The following is a 16,164-nucleotide window of genomic DNA, read 5'->3' as shown; positions in this document are numbered from 1 at the left end:
CCTGGCACCCGGGTGGGTGCTGGGAGGAGGGGGTTACCCACGGGGCACAGGCTGGATCCCCAGGCGCTCCCCACATCGGGACGTCTCTCCCGGGCTTGGATTCTTTCTGCTTCTTCACGGCTTCAGCAGGATCAGGCCTTTAATGCTGCGACATACGCCAGCGGGATGGGGCCGTGGGAAATACGGGGGGGTGAAGGGGAGCGCTGTGGGGTGGAGCAGCGTGGGGAGGGGAGAAAGGCCAAGCAGCCGAGGGTGCTGTGCCGGTGTTGGGTCTGACCGCGGGGAAGGCACAGGGGTGCCGTGGGATCAAGGAGGGCAGGCGTGAAGCGTGAGGGTGCCCTGTGGGGCAGGCTGGCCACGAGGCCACCGTGGGCTCCCCCCGACTCAGCCGTAACTGAAGGGACCAGATGATGCTGGAATGCTGGGGGGGGGGGGGGGGGGGGGGGGTGGAGCGGGCAGCCACCCGCCGTCCCCCGTGGCACCCCTGGGCTCAAACAAAGCCCTTGTTCGTGGGGCAGCCGAGCTGCCCTCCCTGCCGTGCCAGGTCCCCCACACCCCCCCCGGCACGGCCGCGGTCCGGGCAGTGTAATCCCCGCGGGGAGAGCACATGAAATCAGATGGACAAGTTTTGATGTGAGGCAGCAGCTTAGGGGGGGGCTCAGGTTTCCTTTAGGTTTTCTATATTTATCTCCGTGATTTAATGCCAGCGCTGGGGTTTAAATGGCACCAACCAGTTGGCGTGGGGAGAAGGAGCAGCCGTCCCCGAACCGCGCACACGTCCCCGAGCCGCCCGCGTGCCCATGGAGCTCTTTGAGACCAACCCTTACTTTTTCCCGGACCAGAGGTTTTACGATGGGGAAAATTTCCTGGGCTCCCGCTTGCAGGGCTATGAGCCAGCGGCGTTCCCCGAGCGGCCCGAGGTGGCCCTGTGTCCCGAGGGCAGGGTGGCTTTGGAGGAGAAGGACTCGGCCCTGCCTGAACATTGTCCCGGGCAGTGCCTGCCCTGGGCCTGCAAGGTTTGCAAGAGGAAGACGGTCTCCATCGACCGGCGGCGGGCAGCCACCCTGCGGGAGAAACGCCGGTTGAAGAAAGTGAACGAAGCCTTCGAGGCGTTGAAACGCAGCACCCTGCTCAACCCCAACCAGCGGCTGCCCAAGGTGGAGATCCTGCGCAGCGCCATCCAGTACATCGAGCGGCTGCAGAGCCTGCTCAGCGCCCTCAACCAGCAGGAGCGGGAGCAGCGGGAGCTGCGCTACCGCCCCCCCGCTGCCCAGCCCGGGGTAAGAGCCGCTCTGCATCCCCCGCGGCCCCCGGCCCCGGCTGGGACCAGCGCGGGGGGGATGCCCGGGGGGGGGGGGGGGGGGGGTTGCTCCACGGGGGGTGGTGCCACCCCAAAGTTCTGGGGCACTGGGTCCTGTGGGGGAGCAGCGGGCCCCCCCCCCAGCCCTGCGGGGCAAGGCGGCTGGTGCTGCCCGGGCTGGTGAATGTGTGTCCTGGGCGAAGGCACCGGGCAGCGATGAGCCAGCCCCAGCGGTGGGCTCGGGCCGCTGGGGAGGGGCTGGCAGCGGGAGTTCCCGGCGGGGAGGGTGTAGTGGGGGGGCTGCGTGGCCCAGCGCTGGGCACTGCGTTGAGTGGGGCATGTGTGCCTGGGCTTGGGAGGTGTATAAAGGCAAAAATGAAATAAATAATAGAAGTTTAAAATAAAATAAAAAAAAATAATAATAAAAAAAATAAAGTAAAATGAAATGAAATGAAATGAAATGAAATGAAATGAAATAAAATAAAATGAAATAAAATAAAGTAAAATAAAATGAAATGAAATGAAATAAAATGAAATAAAATAAAGTAAAATAAAATGAAATGAAACGAAATGAAATGAAATAAAATAAAGTAAAATGAAATGAAATATAATAAAATAAAATGAAATAAAATAAAATAAAAAAGTAAAATAAATGAAATGAAATGAAATAAAATAAAATGAAATGAAATGAAATAAAATAAAATAAAATAAAATAAAAAAGTAAAATAAATGAAATGAAATGAAATAAAATAAAATGAAATGAAATGAAATAAAATAAAATGAAATGAAATGAAATAAAATAAAATAAAATGAAATGAAATGAAATAATAAAGTAAAATGAAATGAAATGAAATGAAATAAAGTAAAATAAAATAAAATAAAATAAAATGAACTAATGTAGAATTAAATGAAATAAAATGAAATAAAATAAAAAATAAAATAAGATAAACTAAAATAGAATTAAATGAAATACTGAAATGCAGTGAAGTAAATAAAATACAGAATAAACCCAACCCCCCCTGCTGACAGACACACGCACGCTCTCCTGGTTTCTCCCCGAACAGTCTCAGGGTGACACAGCCCCCGGACCCTCCGACCGAACTCCACCGGGCTGTCACCGCCCGCTGTCTCCCACGACTCCCCGCAGGTCCGTGTCCGCGGGTGCCCGCCCGCCGCCTCCCTCCCCTCTCCCCCGGGGGCTTTTTCTGGCGGTCGGGGTGGCACAGCCGGGCGGGGGCCGGGCGGGGGCCGGGCAGCCCCCAGCAGCGCTGCTGCAAGGCAGGGCCCGCCGCACCGAGAGGTTTTGGTGGTTTAATTGAGTTTTTGAGAGATATTTTTATCTGTCCTGATTCCTGGGGGGATGTCTGGGCTGGCACTTCCCTGCTGCTCTGAGGCTTTGAATATGGAAATGTATAGATAGGTACAGCTATAGCCATAGGTATCTGTAAGTATAGGTGATAGGTACAGATGATATAGCTACAAATTACATAGGTAGATTAAGATGTATGTGTAGGTCTAGGCATTGATGATACAGATACTGATATAGATAGATGTAGATGTAAAAGTAGATATAAATGGCATAGATATAAATAGGTAAAGACATAGACATAGCTATAGATAGATATAGATATAGATTATATAGACAGAGATATGGGTGATAGATATGGATATGGCTATGGATGTGGATATGGATGTGGATATATAGATGATATAGATATAGATAGATATAGATACCAATATAGATGATATAGATGTAGATATGTAAGAAGCCCAGAAATGAGGGGTTGACAGAGATTCATCTCCTTCCAGACCCAGGAATTCAAGGACCAAAAAGAACAGGTACCTGAGCAGCCCAACATCTAGTGCTGAACACTGGACTGAAAGAGGTTTTAGGCTCCATCCCATATATTCTTGGGTCTTCCCGGTGCAAACCCAATGTATCCACTTGGGTTTGATTCGGGCGGATTTGTTGGCTGCCCCTGCAAACATGCCCCAAACTGCACTGAACAGTTCCTGTGTCACTGTGGCTCAGAGCCGTCCCTTCTCCCAGGCATAGCCAAGAGTTCACCTATTGAGTGCAAAATCCAATATTTCTGGGGAAAAAAAAGTATCTGTAAGAATTTCCTACTTTAGTGGGAAATAAATCCAAGTGTTAATTAATTCACCTGTGCTGCCATGAGCTTGTAGACCGAAAGTACCATTTCTAGGCTGCTACAAATAGTTGGGTCCTTGGAGTTGCTCCTATAAATCATATTTTGGGTTTAACCCGAGCCAGCATCCAAGTCCAGATAAAGATACACACACACAAAAAAAGTTAATTCAGAGCTTTGCTGAGTAACGCTCTCATTTTTCAGGCTGTCAGCTCTTTTCTCTGAAATAACCATTCAGCCCTAAATCCACAAATCAAACTGCCAAGAGATCTTTCCTCAGAAATCCCCTTGGGATGGCCTGAAGGTGTCAAGCCAACGTGTCATTTTTTATGAGCCTGATTAGGTGATTTTCTGCAAAAAGCTGTTTTGCTCAAGGATGTTCTTTTGTCTCTAGTGCTTTCTCATAGTCACAGGGTAGAGAGACACTTTTTTAAACTGCACTGAGGCCCCATTTCTCCTCTGTCCAGAGCCTAAAAAGGAGTTTTTTCTGCCTTTATATTTAATGATGCATCTGGTCCCTATGGGTCCTAGGAGCCTCAATGCTGTCGGCTCCTCCAGCCGCTTCGCAGCTGGGGAAGGACATGCCCATCCTCCGCGGGGACGTTGCGCTGCGGTGACTGGGCACCCTGGGGTGGTTTTGGGGTGGCTGGTGGGCTTTGGCCAGGCTGGAGGAGGTGACACCCACGGTCGGCATCTCGGCTCCTTGCAGGTGGCCAGCGAGTGCGGGTCCGGCAGCTCATCCTGCAGCCCCGAGTGGAGCAGCCAGCTGGAGTTCAGCACCAACCCTGCGGGTAAGGTCCTGCCCGCGTCCTGCAGCCTCGCTGGGTGCTGGGGGGGGGGCAGCGGTGGGGGACACCACAGCCCTGGGACAGAGCATCGCTGAGCCAGCCCCCCGCTCCAAGCAGGAGATGCTTGGAGTGGAAGACAAAAGGAGCCTTGTCCTTCTCTCCCCACCCTGCTGTTGCAGAGAGATGAGCTCCCCTCCTGGCCGCAAGGCTCATAAATCCTCCAGCACCTCCTTGGCTTGACGCTCAGCAAGCTCAGGCTTCTTCCACAACCTGATTTCACCACGACTCCTGCTCATAGGAGCTGAGAATCTGGACTGCAGCAGCCCGGGGCCTGGGCAGCTTGGTCCCCACCAAGGGCTCATCCCTTGCCATCCCTTGGCTTGGCTTTGTGTGCTGTGGTGCTGAGCATCGCCAGGCTCCCTCTCCCTGTCCATACCCCCTCTGTAGCTGCTGATTTTTTTTTTTTTTTTTTTTTTAACATTATGGCAGTTATTCCCCCCACTCTGCCAAATCCACCTGTTTTTTTTTTTTTTTTTTTTTTTCCCCAGACAGCAGAAACTTAAATCTCATTTTCCAACGGGGAATAAAACCTAATGTGTCCAAAAGTTTCACTTCTCATTGCCCTCTCCAGGGGAAGGTCTCATCCACCCCCAGGGTGGGCGCTGGGAGCAGGTCCCCAGGTCACTCTGGCCATGCAGGGGATCGTGGTGCCCCTCCTGTGCAGAGCCAGGAGCCATCCCCAGCACACGGTCCCCGTCCCCAGCAGAGCCATCACCCCCTTGCTCCCCACAGATCACCTCCTGGCTGACGACGCGGCGGAGGACCACAACCTCCACTCGCTCTCCTCCATCGTGGAGAGCATCGCCGTGGAGGACGTGGCCGTGACGTTCCAGGAGGAGCGGGTTCAAAACTGAGCCAGCACAACCCCCGGCGGCTCTTCGAGCTGGTAATGGGGTGGGAATAAGACGCCGGAAGGGTCCAGCTGCTGGAAATAGTATTTACCCCTCCGGCATTGTGGACTGCACAGCTGAAACCACTCATCTCCTCTCCCCTCCTCGCGAAACGCTCCTGCCCAGCCAGCTGAAAAAAAATAATGGGGAGAGGTGGGATTTCAGCAGCGCCGCGGCCCCACGCTGGCAGCGGCCCCCGTTCCTGTGAGGGCGGCCGCCCGGCGTGGGGCTCTGCTTCGCTCCCCATCCAGGGGCGATTGGTTTTTGGGGGCCAATGTGTGTGTGCTGGGCTCGCTTGCTGATTTTTTTCCAAGATGCTCTTTGACCAACGTCTCTCTCCAGCTGGTGTCCTGTGGGTGCTGAGCCCCGCAGAGGCTGCCTGCACCGTCTTTTCTACTGAACGCTGTGTGGAGTTGCCATTTGGTTGGGGGGGTTTTTGTTTTGTTTTGTTTTGTTTTTTAACTATTATTTTTGCTAACTTATTTGGATTTTTTTTTTCTTTTTTTAATAAAGTTATTCTTGTTTGCACTGCTTGGGGCTTCCTTTACTGCTGTTCCACTCTGCACAGGTCTCCCCTAATTCCTATGTTGGGGATTTCTCCATATCAGAAAATCCAGCTGGATCTCAGCATGGTTGCTCTGCCATGAGAACCGGATGTCCCACACTTAAATTAGACCAGCAGAGACCAGTGATTTCACTGGTTTGCAACTGGGGATCAGTCCTGTACCCCCCAAAACTCTTGGGGGAGCTAAAGATGAATTATGTTTTTAATTCGGGTTCTACAAAGAAGGCTCAAGCCAGCACTGTTTTAAAATCCTGTTTATTGGAACACACATACATCCTTTCCTGACCCGATCCAGGGTTTGGAGTCCATGCAGTACCAATAATATGACGAAAGAAATAGGGCATCAATATAAAGGGCTCACTGACTCTTCAAATTAAAAAAATATTTAATACTGTATTAGGCAAATAATACACCGAAAAGACATTGTGACTGTATAGCCTCTCAGATATTGCACTTCCAGACAGCACATGATAAGTATAAGGTCATTCCAGCCATCAATAAATATCACATCAGAAATAGGGGCCACACAAGGCAAACGTGGCATGAGGAGACGAAGAGATCCTACCCTACGGGGAAGAAATGGGAAGAGTTAAGAGCCTCCTGGATTGATCCCTGCCCGTAGCCTGGAGGCAGGAGGGGAGAGCACCTCCTCTGCACCCGGAGGGAAAGGGATGGGCACATCCTGGGGTAGTGGGTGCCCCCCGTCGTGTTTCCCCAGACACCCAAGGAGGGTCCCCTCTCCTGTGGGTGCTGGGCACCGTCCCGGCCAGCAGCGAGCCACCCGGGGCGGTTCCAGCCCTTCGTGGACCCGCTGTGCAGGCGCAGCCCCCCCCGCTACGTGGCACCCGGCAGCACCCCGAAGTGCAGCACCCCGAAGTGCAGCACCCTGACTGCCCACCCCTTGGCAGACAGCTGCCCTCCTCGCCCCCACGATGGCCAGTCCCTGCCCCATCCCATGCAGCACCAACCCCGGCACTGGCCCTGGCCCTGCTGGGGGCAGCTCCTTGCCCGGCTGCCCCAGTGTGAGGATTTTGATGAGCCTGAATCTTCCTTGGCTTCAAGTCCTGTGGGCAGCAGCATCCCTGAAGCCCTGGGCTCGGGCGAGTCAGTGCAGCAGCCCACGGTGTATTGGCAACATGAACCAGGCAGAAGAAAGGTTTTCAAATATTGCAGCCCACTTTTGGGGTGTCTCTGCTGCTCCGCCGGATTGCACCATGCTTCTGTCAGCAACGGAGCAGGCACTCAGAGAGCACATCCGTAGCCTGGCCAGTGTGGGGAGAGGTGGGAGACAAGCCACAGGCGGGAGCCATGGGGAGCCGGGGGGAAGCGGTGGGGTGCACAAGCAGAAGGGAGAGCATCCTTTTCGGTCCACAGCAGCCAGACTGCAGTGTCTGTTGGTTTAGGCTGAAGAACAGGCGCAGGCTGGGCTCTTGTCCTGAAAGGCAGCCAGCACGTGGCTGTGCAGAGAGCGGGGATGTGCTGAGAAACGCAGTGGGAAAGGCCCCGTGAGGATGGTGGCTCACCTCCACTTGCGCACCCACAGGCCAACAAACCCAGATGGAATTGGTAATGAATCCTCCTGGCACAGGGGAACCACGCCCCACGTACAGCTGCATCCCCAGAGCCTCTCTGAAGTGCTTGACTATCCTCCCCTCACCCCAGCGGGACCTCCCCATCGAGGATGGCATCCTGGGGTCCCCAGTGGAGCTGTCTGCCCAGGGACCGGACAAACCGTATGCGGTTGGGATGCTGAGCATCCCTTCTGCATCATCTCAGGGTCCTGTGAGCCTCAGGCAGCAGCGGGCTGCTCCCCCACCACTGAGGTCCCCACGGTCCCCCATGGCGAGGGAAACCTCGGCGAAGGCAGACCCCCTGCCTGGGTGGTGCTGGGCAGAGCACGCTGGGCCTCGTGCTCTCCTCTCGGTCCCCATCCAGCTCTGAGGCCTCGGTCCTCCTGGCACTTACCCGGGGCCGGGCTGGTTCCTGTCACGCTGACCCTCAGCAGGAGTACGTCCGGACCGTGGAGGTCTCCAGCCTCGGCGACCCAGAGGCACCAACTAGCAGCGAGTCAACGAGCAGAGCATGCAATTAGTGAGATTGCTGCAATCAGCCCGCCCCTTCCCACCAAAATATTTATTCGGCAGCATCTGTGCACTGAAGCAACGCGAAGATGAGGGTGAAAGGAAGAGGCACATTTGGCCAGCTCTGATGCTTCCAAGGCTCCAGGTGGAGTCCACAGACTGGCCCAGACTGGGCTGCTGCTGCCTGACAGCCCCCAGTGCTACCCCAACAGGCTCTGACCTGCGTGCCAAACCCAGGGTGAGTGACACATACCCCCATTTCATGCCCCAATCCAGCCCTCTCCCTTGTCCTGGTGGATCGAAACCAAGAAATCACACACCCAACCAGGGTCTGAAATAACCCTCCTGAAAAAAAAGCATTTACAGCAGACAACGGCTCAGGCATCACATCACTGCAGCATCGCAGGCGATCAGCCTCTCTGCCTCTCCTCTCCTGGTGGCACACTATTCTCCATATTCACCGTGAGGTCTGAGGAGGGGTGGGAAAGGACTTTGGGGAGAAGGGGGGTGACCTACCTTCTGGGGGCATTTTCTTGGCAGGGGCGGAGGGAGGGGGCAGGGGCACCAGGCTGGTGACGCGGAAGCCGGCGGGCAGCGTCTCGGCCGAGCCGCTGAGCATGTTGATGCTGTGAACATCTCGCGGGCGGAAGCGCTTTCGCCAGGACGGGGTTCGACGGAAGGTCTTGTCATCGCCCTGCGGGGGAAGAGCAGGTTACAGGCCTGCCCCTTTGAGATACCAGCGCTGCTTCCACCTCACGAGAGGGTGTCTGTACGTGGAGACCAACTCAAACAGTGCAGAAATGTGTCATCAAATTGAGCCAAGGACATAGGAGACCTCTCCGGGATCCCATGACATAGGCTTTATCCTTTCCAGCTTGCCTATCTCTTCTCTCCAGCCTTCCTGCAAAGATGCCCTGGAGACATCAACACACAAGCCCCAGTAAAGACCCCAAGGGATACATCTAACCTTGGCCAGATAGTGGCAGCTCTGGAAGTGCCTGCTTCTCTCTGCACTCTGTTATATCACATGGAGGAAAGCTATACATAGGAGAGATCTAGATGAGTTCCCACCTTCAGTGACCCAACGCGGACAGCTTTCTGGCTGCTTAATGGGACATCTCTAACCCGCCAGCTTTACCCATCACAGATGTGTCATGCCCAATATTAAAGCAGCTGGCAAGGAAAGCCAGGTCAGCCTACTTGAAATTCAGCTCACTGAGCATATGGCTAGAAATGATGCACAAGACTCTTCCCCACCTGCCTTCTCAGCCTGGCAGTGTTTCTCAGGGCCTTGTCTAACAGTTCTAGCTTATTCCACTGATACTGCTCGTGTGACTGCTCTAGAGATCCTGTGGCACACTATTTGACACCCCTGGACAAGGAGAGAGAGAGCAGAGGTCCTGCCTCTCTCGTTTCTTGCACAAGAACTCAGCATGACCTGGACACGGGAGAGGTTTTCTACTCACATCGTCCAGCCTCCGATCTGTGCCCAAGGCAAGCAGGTTGTTGAACTCCCTCTCCAGCACTTGTCGAGCCTGAAATTACCAAAAAATGAGCATTCCCTGCCAATGGAAACAGTTTCCAGCACAAACTCTCATCCCAGGAAAGCCTGAGAATGACAGAGAAAAAAGTCAATACGCCATTTGAAAGGCAGAGTTGAGTCGGTGGCACCTGTGGTCACACTGTAGCCGTGTCCCCCCCTGGCCACCCCGCTCCAAAATCCCCCAGGGATGCTGCTCTTACCTGCGTGTTCTGCGTGGGGATTTGCAACACGAGTGCCAGACTGTTGTGGTCGAAGTTTTCATCGAGGGCCAGGAGCGCCCCGTGCACCCCACTCTCAACGAGGTTGTTTGCATATTCGCGAAGCCCGATGGATTGGATCCAGTGAATGACCTGGTCATTGGTCCACACCAACACATCTGCAAAAGAGCAAGGGCATGTCTCAGGGCCAGCTCAGATCATACTCTTAGTTGTGTGTGGACCTGATTATGTCCTGAAGCCCTTTCCCATTTCCCTGGGCTGATCCTGTGACGCTCCTTCCCGAGACAGCACAAGGCTTGAGATGTTCAAGAGCCAGGAACAGCTCACTTCAATTTACCAAACTAAGTGCTGAAATAACGAGCAGAAAACAACTGTGAAAATTAATCCTAAGAACCCATGACTGCTGGTGTAATTAGGGGCATTATCAATAATGAGATGTAATCTAAGCAGCAGCCATATGCGCAGGGAATCTCAGGACAGCCAGCGAGGAAGGGGGGGCTGAGCAAGCTGGGGCGTGTCTTGAGCATCTGAAATGTGCAGGAGAAGATGATCTGATGCTCAGACTGGATCTTTTCTGCCCTGACACCCTTCCTCCCTCCTCACACCTGACTGAGGTAAGCTGCATAAAGGCACTTGGAGCAATCTGCTGGGGAAATACTGCAGGGAGGTCCCCCCTGGAGAACAGCCCCACGGGCATGGTTGCTCAGAAACAATGATTTTCTGTAGGCAAATGCTGTGTTACAAATAAGTGATAGGAGAGAGACCATCACTGGGCATCTCTTGGGAGGTTTCTCATCTTTTCCAGAGCTGGATTGTGTAAGAGGCTGCTGACCTTTGATTTCGTGTTGGGTTTCTTCTCGCCTCCTCTCAAGCTCTTTGCGGTCGTAGTTGAGCCTCTTCAGGCACATGATGCCGTACTGCAGGCTGGTGCTGCAAGGACATGAGATGTCACCCAACCCTCAGGAGGGCTCAGCATCACGGGGGAGGTGGCTTGGAGGGACCTGCGGAGGGACCCACTTCCCTGCTTGCTCTCCATGTGCCCAAAGGATGCTTCGGTTTGGAGTTGGGTCAGGACAGACACGGCCCAAAGGGAGGATCTTAGCTGGAAAATGAGGAATGTCCCTCCCTTCCACGGCAACTCCCCACTCCATCAGTTTTACCCTGTTCTACCTTCCCGAGAGCACACGGATCCAAGTAACGATACTCTGTGCTTGGTGGCTGGAGAGGGAAGGGAAGGGAGAATCAGCCCACGGGGCAGCTCCAGGCTGAAGGGTTCATCCCCAGAGCAGGGAGGGCCCTGGCAGGCCCACGGACACAGCCCCATGGGTTGGGGTAGGTGGTGGTACCCCGTGATGGTGCTGGATACTGGCGCTTGAGCAAGGTGGTTGGGATGGCATAAGCCTTCTCCAAGCTGTGCTGCTGGCAAATGACTGCTCTGTCTGCCAGTGGGGTATCAGGTGGGATAAGCCTTTATTTTTCCCCATGGTTTGCTCCAGAGCCAGGAGAAGGTTTGATGCTCTGCAATTTTGCTGCAGGGAGTGTGATGAAGGAGAGCATTTGCCCATATGAGCCGCCCCAGGCCAGGTGATTGAGTTTAGTTTAGAAGAGCCATCCTCCAGCACCAAGGCTGGCCAAGGCAGGGGAGAATCCCTCAGATTGCCCCATCCTCTGCTCCAGGTGCAGACACTGCACCCCTGGGACCTCCTGAAGGAGAGGACTCACCGGTGGAAGCTGTCCACCATCTTCAAGTGCACTCTGAGATCTTTCTTAGTGAGGTGGTCCAGCATCCGTGCATCAACAAGACACTCCATGAAGTAGCTGCGATACTGTGGGAGACCCAAGCTGGGCAGCCACTCGTTCCCAATCCACTCATGATTCATGTCCCCATAGGCCAGTGTCTGTGGAGAAGCAAATGGAGAAGATAGGGAGAAACTAGGGCTTGGTGGAGCTGCAGACTCCCAGGACACCATTGACAGTTCAGTGCTGCAGCCTGGGGGTCACTGTCCTGAGGACCAAATTTAGGCCAGAGGAGTTTAATCCTAGTTTGTATTGAAGGAGCTGGAGGGAACAGTCCTGTTGGCCATGGTCTGTGTCCTGCTGATGTCCCCCACGGAGATAAGGCCATAGCCAAAAAGTAAACGTAAGGGATAGCTGGACTTTATAACGAGCTTCTTCTAGAAGAAGCACATTCATGAAAGCTGAAACAACTAATTAAGAAATAGGTTTCAGTGTATTCCCAACTGATTTTTAAGAAACTTAGAAATCACCAAAAGATCTATTTTATTACTTCAAAATGAAGAAAAAAAAAAAAAAGAAGTCAGTTTTGGGCAGAAAAACATCATTCACTTTCACTGCAAGCTGATTCTGGGTCTGAAAGTGAAATAAAAACAACCAGAATAAAAAATAAAACATTTGAGAGTGATAAAACCAGAAGAGATGGATCCAGGCAGGACTCTTTCCTCACACCTTTTCAGTTTATGAAAATGGTCTATATCTTGAACTCAGGGCTAAAAAAAAGGGTGAAAACTAAATGCCTGTGCAGCTAGAAACCTGCCTCCCATGCAGGGCAGCAGGTCACTCTTAGGTGGGGGTTTTTAACACAGGATCTGTATCTGTAACTGTACCTGTACAGAGGAGGTCCCAGAAGAAGTCACTCTGCCTGAAGCAGAAAAGGACACTGCTTGATGCAAGGTCCCAGGAGGACCACCCTCTACTTGAAAGATGGCTCAGAGGAGCAACCCCAGGGTGCAGGCTCAGACTCCAACAAGGACTTGGCAAATATTGGCGCCCCAAGCCCATGTCCCAGGTGCCCCATGATGTCCAGCTCTCCCTCCCATAACCACCCCAAGTACCGCCCACGGAAAAGGGTGACACAGGGACCTCACCTGTGCCCAGCTGCCTTCCTCTGTATCCTAAGCGTGACACATGCAGCATGTCAACAGAAAGGACAGGTAAAGTCAGTACCCGGCGGCTCTGCACAGTGAAATTGTGTGTGTCACGCGTGCCGAGGCTTTTCTCATGGGCCTTGGGCTGGAGATGGCACAGGCATCGGTGCTCATACATCTTTCCCGGGAAATATGGGTTCCCCAAAGACAGATGGGTGCAGAGAGAAACCTAAGCTTCAGCTCATGGGTCACAACCCCCAGAGGGGCTGCCCAATCCAATTTGCCAATTTTGTAGCTATTACCCTCCTCGTCAAGCTGTGCTGGTTTTGCTTACCCTCACAAAACCTGACAAGGGAAAGTGTCACGTCCCTGCCATAACTCTAAGCTCTCCCTCCCCAAAAGGCATATGCCAGTTACAGGTCTGTGCTACAAAACCAGCAAAAAAAAAAGCGTCAATAAAATGTCCAATTCACACAACAAATCCAACATGCTGCCCCTGCTCTGAGACATGGACAGGGGGTCATTAATTTGCAGAGAGGAGAGCATGGCTACATCTCTCCAAAGGAGCCAGAGCTTTTGGGAGCATGGCCACGTGCCTCCAAGGGACCCCAGTGGCAGGGACAGACAGTGGGGACAATATTTTGGTGTGCTAAGGTCAATGGGAGATTAGACAATGACTTCTCCGGGTGCAGAATGACCAATGTGGGACTCAACCTCATGCATCTATCCCGAGATCACTCTTGGTTTTTGTTTTTCATTGCTTTCCTCTAACTCACAGCCAACAGATAAGCTAGTCTAAAAACCCAGCAAAACCCACAGGAGCTTGACAAAGGAAAATCTGATGGTTTTTAAGCCAGTTTTAGAAAATGTTGGGATATTAAAGGTTGAAAGATGGTTTCTAAACAGGTGCGTGGTGCTGGCCAAGAGCTGACACATGAGATGCAGCAAAGATCCCCTTCCCTCCCGGGGTTTAGTGCGTTAATGCACACCCGGCGCTCAGCTCCGTAACCGATATGCTGCTGCGCAGCAGCGGGGCCGGTCAGCCTCACCGTCTTGGTGGAAGTTGCCATGTTCTCCATCTCCTCGTGGGTCACCCAGACATTTCCAGAGGACTGCAGGGGAAAGAGCAGAGTGGTCGGGGTAAACCACCAAGGCGCCATGGCTTCAGTTCACAACTGTGCTGGAAACAAGCCCATCTGATAGAGGATCAAGCCACCCTTGCTCTTGGATCTGCACTGGGGAGATTTCACAGTGTCCTTGAAGCTCAAGCTGGTGGCACCTCACTGCCCATGGGGACCCTGGGCCGTCAGTGCAGCCCTGGAGAGTGCAGCAAGGACCACTGGCCCTTTGGCTACCTTCGTCCTTTGGTGTTATGCTCATGGAGCCTGCAGGCTTCTCTCTGACAGCCGTGACCTCAGCCATGGCCATCTGAGGGGGTCACAACATGTTTGGGGCCTTTCTGCTGCCTGCATTTCTACAGATGTGTCTTGGCATTACTGGGGTACCATGAACTCCTCAAGGAGTTTGGGGACCACCACAAGACACGATCCCTCCATCCTCTCCGTGCCCTACCCAAGGCAAGGCTGGGACCTGCAGTTGTTCTGACTTGCCACAGGAATTTCACACAGTCCCAAGGAAAGGCTTGTATTGAAATGATTGAGAAAATGGCTGTGCATAACTGAGTTGGCCCTGTAAATCACGCATGTGCTGTTTGGATGGGATTTTATCTTCTCCACAGCAGAGAGTTGCTGAGCTTTCATCTTTGCAGGCTGCTCAGCAGGGTCAGCCTCTCGCTGACGACCTCTGAGTGTGAGGACAAGAGAATTTGCTGGTGCCTCAAGACAGGAAAGTGCTTCACACTTGATGGCCATAAATGATCTTTGCGCCTGAGGACAAGTGTCTGGTGGTTTGACTGGTCCGTGAGAGAATATCATTCCTTCCACTGCTGCACTTGCCTGTAGCGCTGGGACTCCCTGCCGACCGAGGGACCACTGTGGTCTCAGGGAGCCAGGGAAAGGGGGGCAACAAGTGTTCTGTCCTGCCTCACGGCATGTGGTCTGTCTGGGGGAAGAGGGGGTCTGTAGCATGGAGCACTTACCGTCCGTGAGGTGGGTGGTGCCGAGGGGCTTGTGAGTGAGACCATCTCCTGGATGGCCAGGCGCAGCTTCAGGCGATGCAGCGCGTTGCTGATGCCGATCTCCCTCTGGATCTCAGTGTCAGACAGGGCTGACATGATGGCTCCGCTCTTCACGTTGGCTCGGCAAGCAGCAACGTACCAGGCGGGCATCCCCACCCAGAGCTGTCAAAACAGGGCAAAGCCAGTGACTGCCTGGTTGATTTACCCTAGTTTCCTCTGGCAGGATCAAGGCCATCCTCTTTGAAGCTCAGTATCAAAGTTGGATACCCACATGGGGTTCCTTTTTTGTTTGTAGCTTGCACTGATGTCCTGGGGCTGCTCATCATCCCCATATCTGATGGACACAGCACATGGAAATAGCACCTACTAAGCCTTTCAACTAAAACTTCTACTCAAAGCACAACTCTACAGAATATGTGAGGGATCTGGGGATTTGCTCTGCTCCCCCAGGTTTTGCAAACACCAACCATGTCCATGGACCAAGCATGGTGGGACTGCGGGGTGCTGAACTGCTACTGGGGGAGCACACTACAGACTGGCAGTGACTGCAAAGCTGCTGGTGCATGGGGCCGATGCACGGGCACACTCTGCCTCACCTCCAGCCAGGAGACAACGGTGGGGCCATCCCAGTGAGCAAAAGGCAATCCTTTCCTCCGAGCCTCTTCCAGGAGTTCATGCCTGGAGGGAACAGAAGCAGAAGAGTGATTTACTGGGGGCTTGTGGGGAAGGGAGCAGATCTTGAAAGGGAACAGACCGTGGGCAGTAAGAACCAGCTGGTAGCAAAGCTGTAAAGGAGCTAACAGGGCTCAGGAGAGCGTGAAGATGAGAAGCTTTTCCAGCAACTCCCAGCCCTATGCCATGGCTTCTCAGCCATCAGGCAGGACATTCTCTTGCTGGGGCAGGGAAGGAGGGTTCACTCACTTCTTCCGCAGGCGCCGATCCTTTTCGGCCTGAGCACCCAGCTTGCCAAGTCCCAGAGGGTCCTGTATGCCGACCTCCATGTCGGTCAGCAGCACTGTTGGGCAAGCAAGACATCCCCAGGTCAGTGTGACACCCCCAGGGTCAGCATGACATCCCCCAGGGCCAGTGTGGGCACTGTCACAGTCCCCATGCCAGGGCTTTGGGGATGCACAATCGCAGCGCAGGAGGAGACAGTCTCCATTTCCAACCCACCCCCACAACCCCCCTGCATCCCTGAAAAGCCCAAGGGGATCCCCACCTGCCATCCCTCCCATTTCAAGATGCTCAACATCGAAGCAGTAAGGGATTTAGGAGTGGAAAAGCAGCTCCTACCAAAGGGCTCTGCAAAATCAAGAAGGTCCCATGGGGATGTAAGCAGATTTTGGGGTATTACAGACAAGATACAGTGATGGGGAGGTCACTATCCTCACTGCTGCTCTTGCAGAGCATTAAGAGTGATATCGTGCTCAGGCCAGAAAGGGCCACGGGGCAGAAAGCACCAGGACCCAACCGCCCTGTAGCTGCAGGGAGCCCAGAGCCAGCGGCCCCAACATCCCCAAACCAGCAGGAGTGTCCCTGCTCCTCCG

General features: G+C 53.5%; 2 protein-coding genes across 11 annotated transcripts in view; one reads left to right on the top strand and one right to left on the bottom strand.

Annotated features, from left to right (window-relative positions):
- The first annotated feature begins 800 nt into the window (after window positions 1-800).
- Window positions 801-5,152, top strand: MYOG (myogenin). Its single transcript, XM_033001941.1, has 3 exons — window positions 801-1,280; window positions 4,160-4,241; window positions 5,031-5,152. Exons 1-3 carry the CDS (start codon window positions 801-803, stop codon window positions 5,150-5,152), a joined length of 684 nt encoding a protein of 227 aa, XP_032857832.1.
- Window positions 5,153-5,992: 840 nt separating this feature from the next.
- The window catches only part of PPFIA4 (PTPRF interacting protein alpha 4), a 59,149-nt gene continuing 48,977 nt past the window's right edge, over window positions 5,993-16,164 (bottom strand). For 6 of the 10 annotated variants that reach the window (XM_033001932.2, XM_033001931.2, XM_033001938.2 and 3 more), the window contains 12 exons: window positions 15,539-15,632; window positions 15,214-15,295; window positions 14,579-14,779; window positions 13,530-13,592; window positions 12,481-12,507; window positions 11,318-11,493; window positions 10,428-10,525; window positions 9,578-9,753; window positions 9,301-9,369; window positions 8,351-8,528; window positions 7,719-7,810; window positions 5,993-7,232 (listed from right to left, as the gene is read on the bottom strand). In XM_033001932.2, the coding sequence (XP_032857823.1) occupies window positions 7,752-7,810; window positions 8,351-8,528; window positions 9,301-9,369; window positions 9,578-9,753; window positions 10,428-10,525; window positions 11,318-11,493; window positions 12,481-12,507; window positions 13,530-13,592; window positions 14,579-14,779; window positions 15,214-15,295; window positions 15,539-15,632 (1,223 nt within the window). In that variant the 3' untranslated portion in view covers window positions 5,993-7,232; window positions 7,719-7,751. The remainder of the gene's footprint in view (window positions 7,233-7,718; window positions 7,811-8,350; window positions 8,529-9,300; window positions 9,370-9,577; window positions 9,754-10,427; window positions 10,526-11,317; window positions 11,494-12,480; window positions 12,508-13,529; window positions 13,593-14,578; window positions 14,780-15,213; window positions 15,296-15,538; window positions 15,633-16,164) is intronic. The other 4 variants (XM_033001937.2, XM_042800014.1, XM_033001934.2 and 1 more) reach the window with 3 other exon arrangements.

The sequence above is a fragment of the Tyto alba genome, unplaced genomic scaffold (assembly GCF_018691265.1).
Source record: "Tyto alba isolate M040663 unplaced genomic scaffold, T.alba_DEE_v4.0 Super-Scaffold_30, whole genome shotgun sequence".
Classification (NCBI taxonomy): domain Eukaryota; kingdom Metazoa; phylum Chordata; class Aves; order Strigiformes; family Tytonidae; genus Tyto; species Tyto alba.
This window is presented reverse-complemented; position numbering and strand designations above follow the sequence as displayed.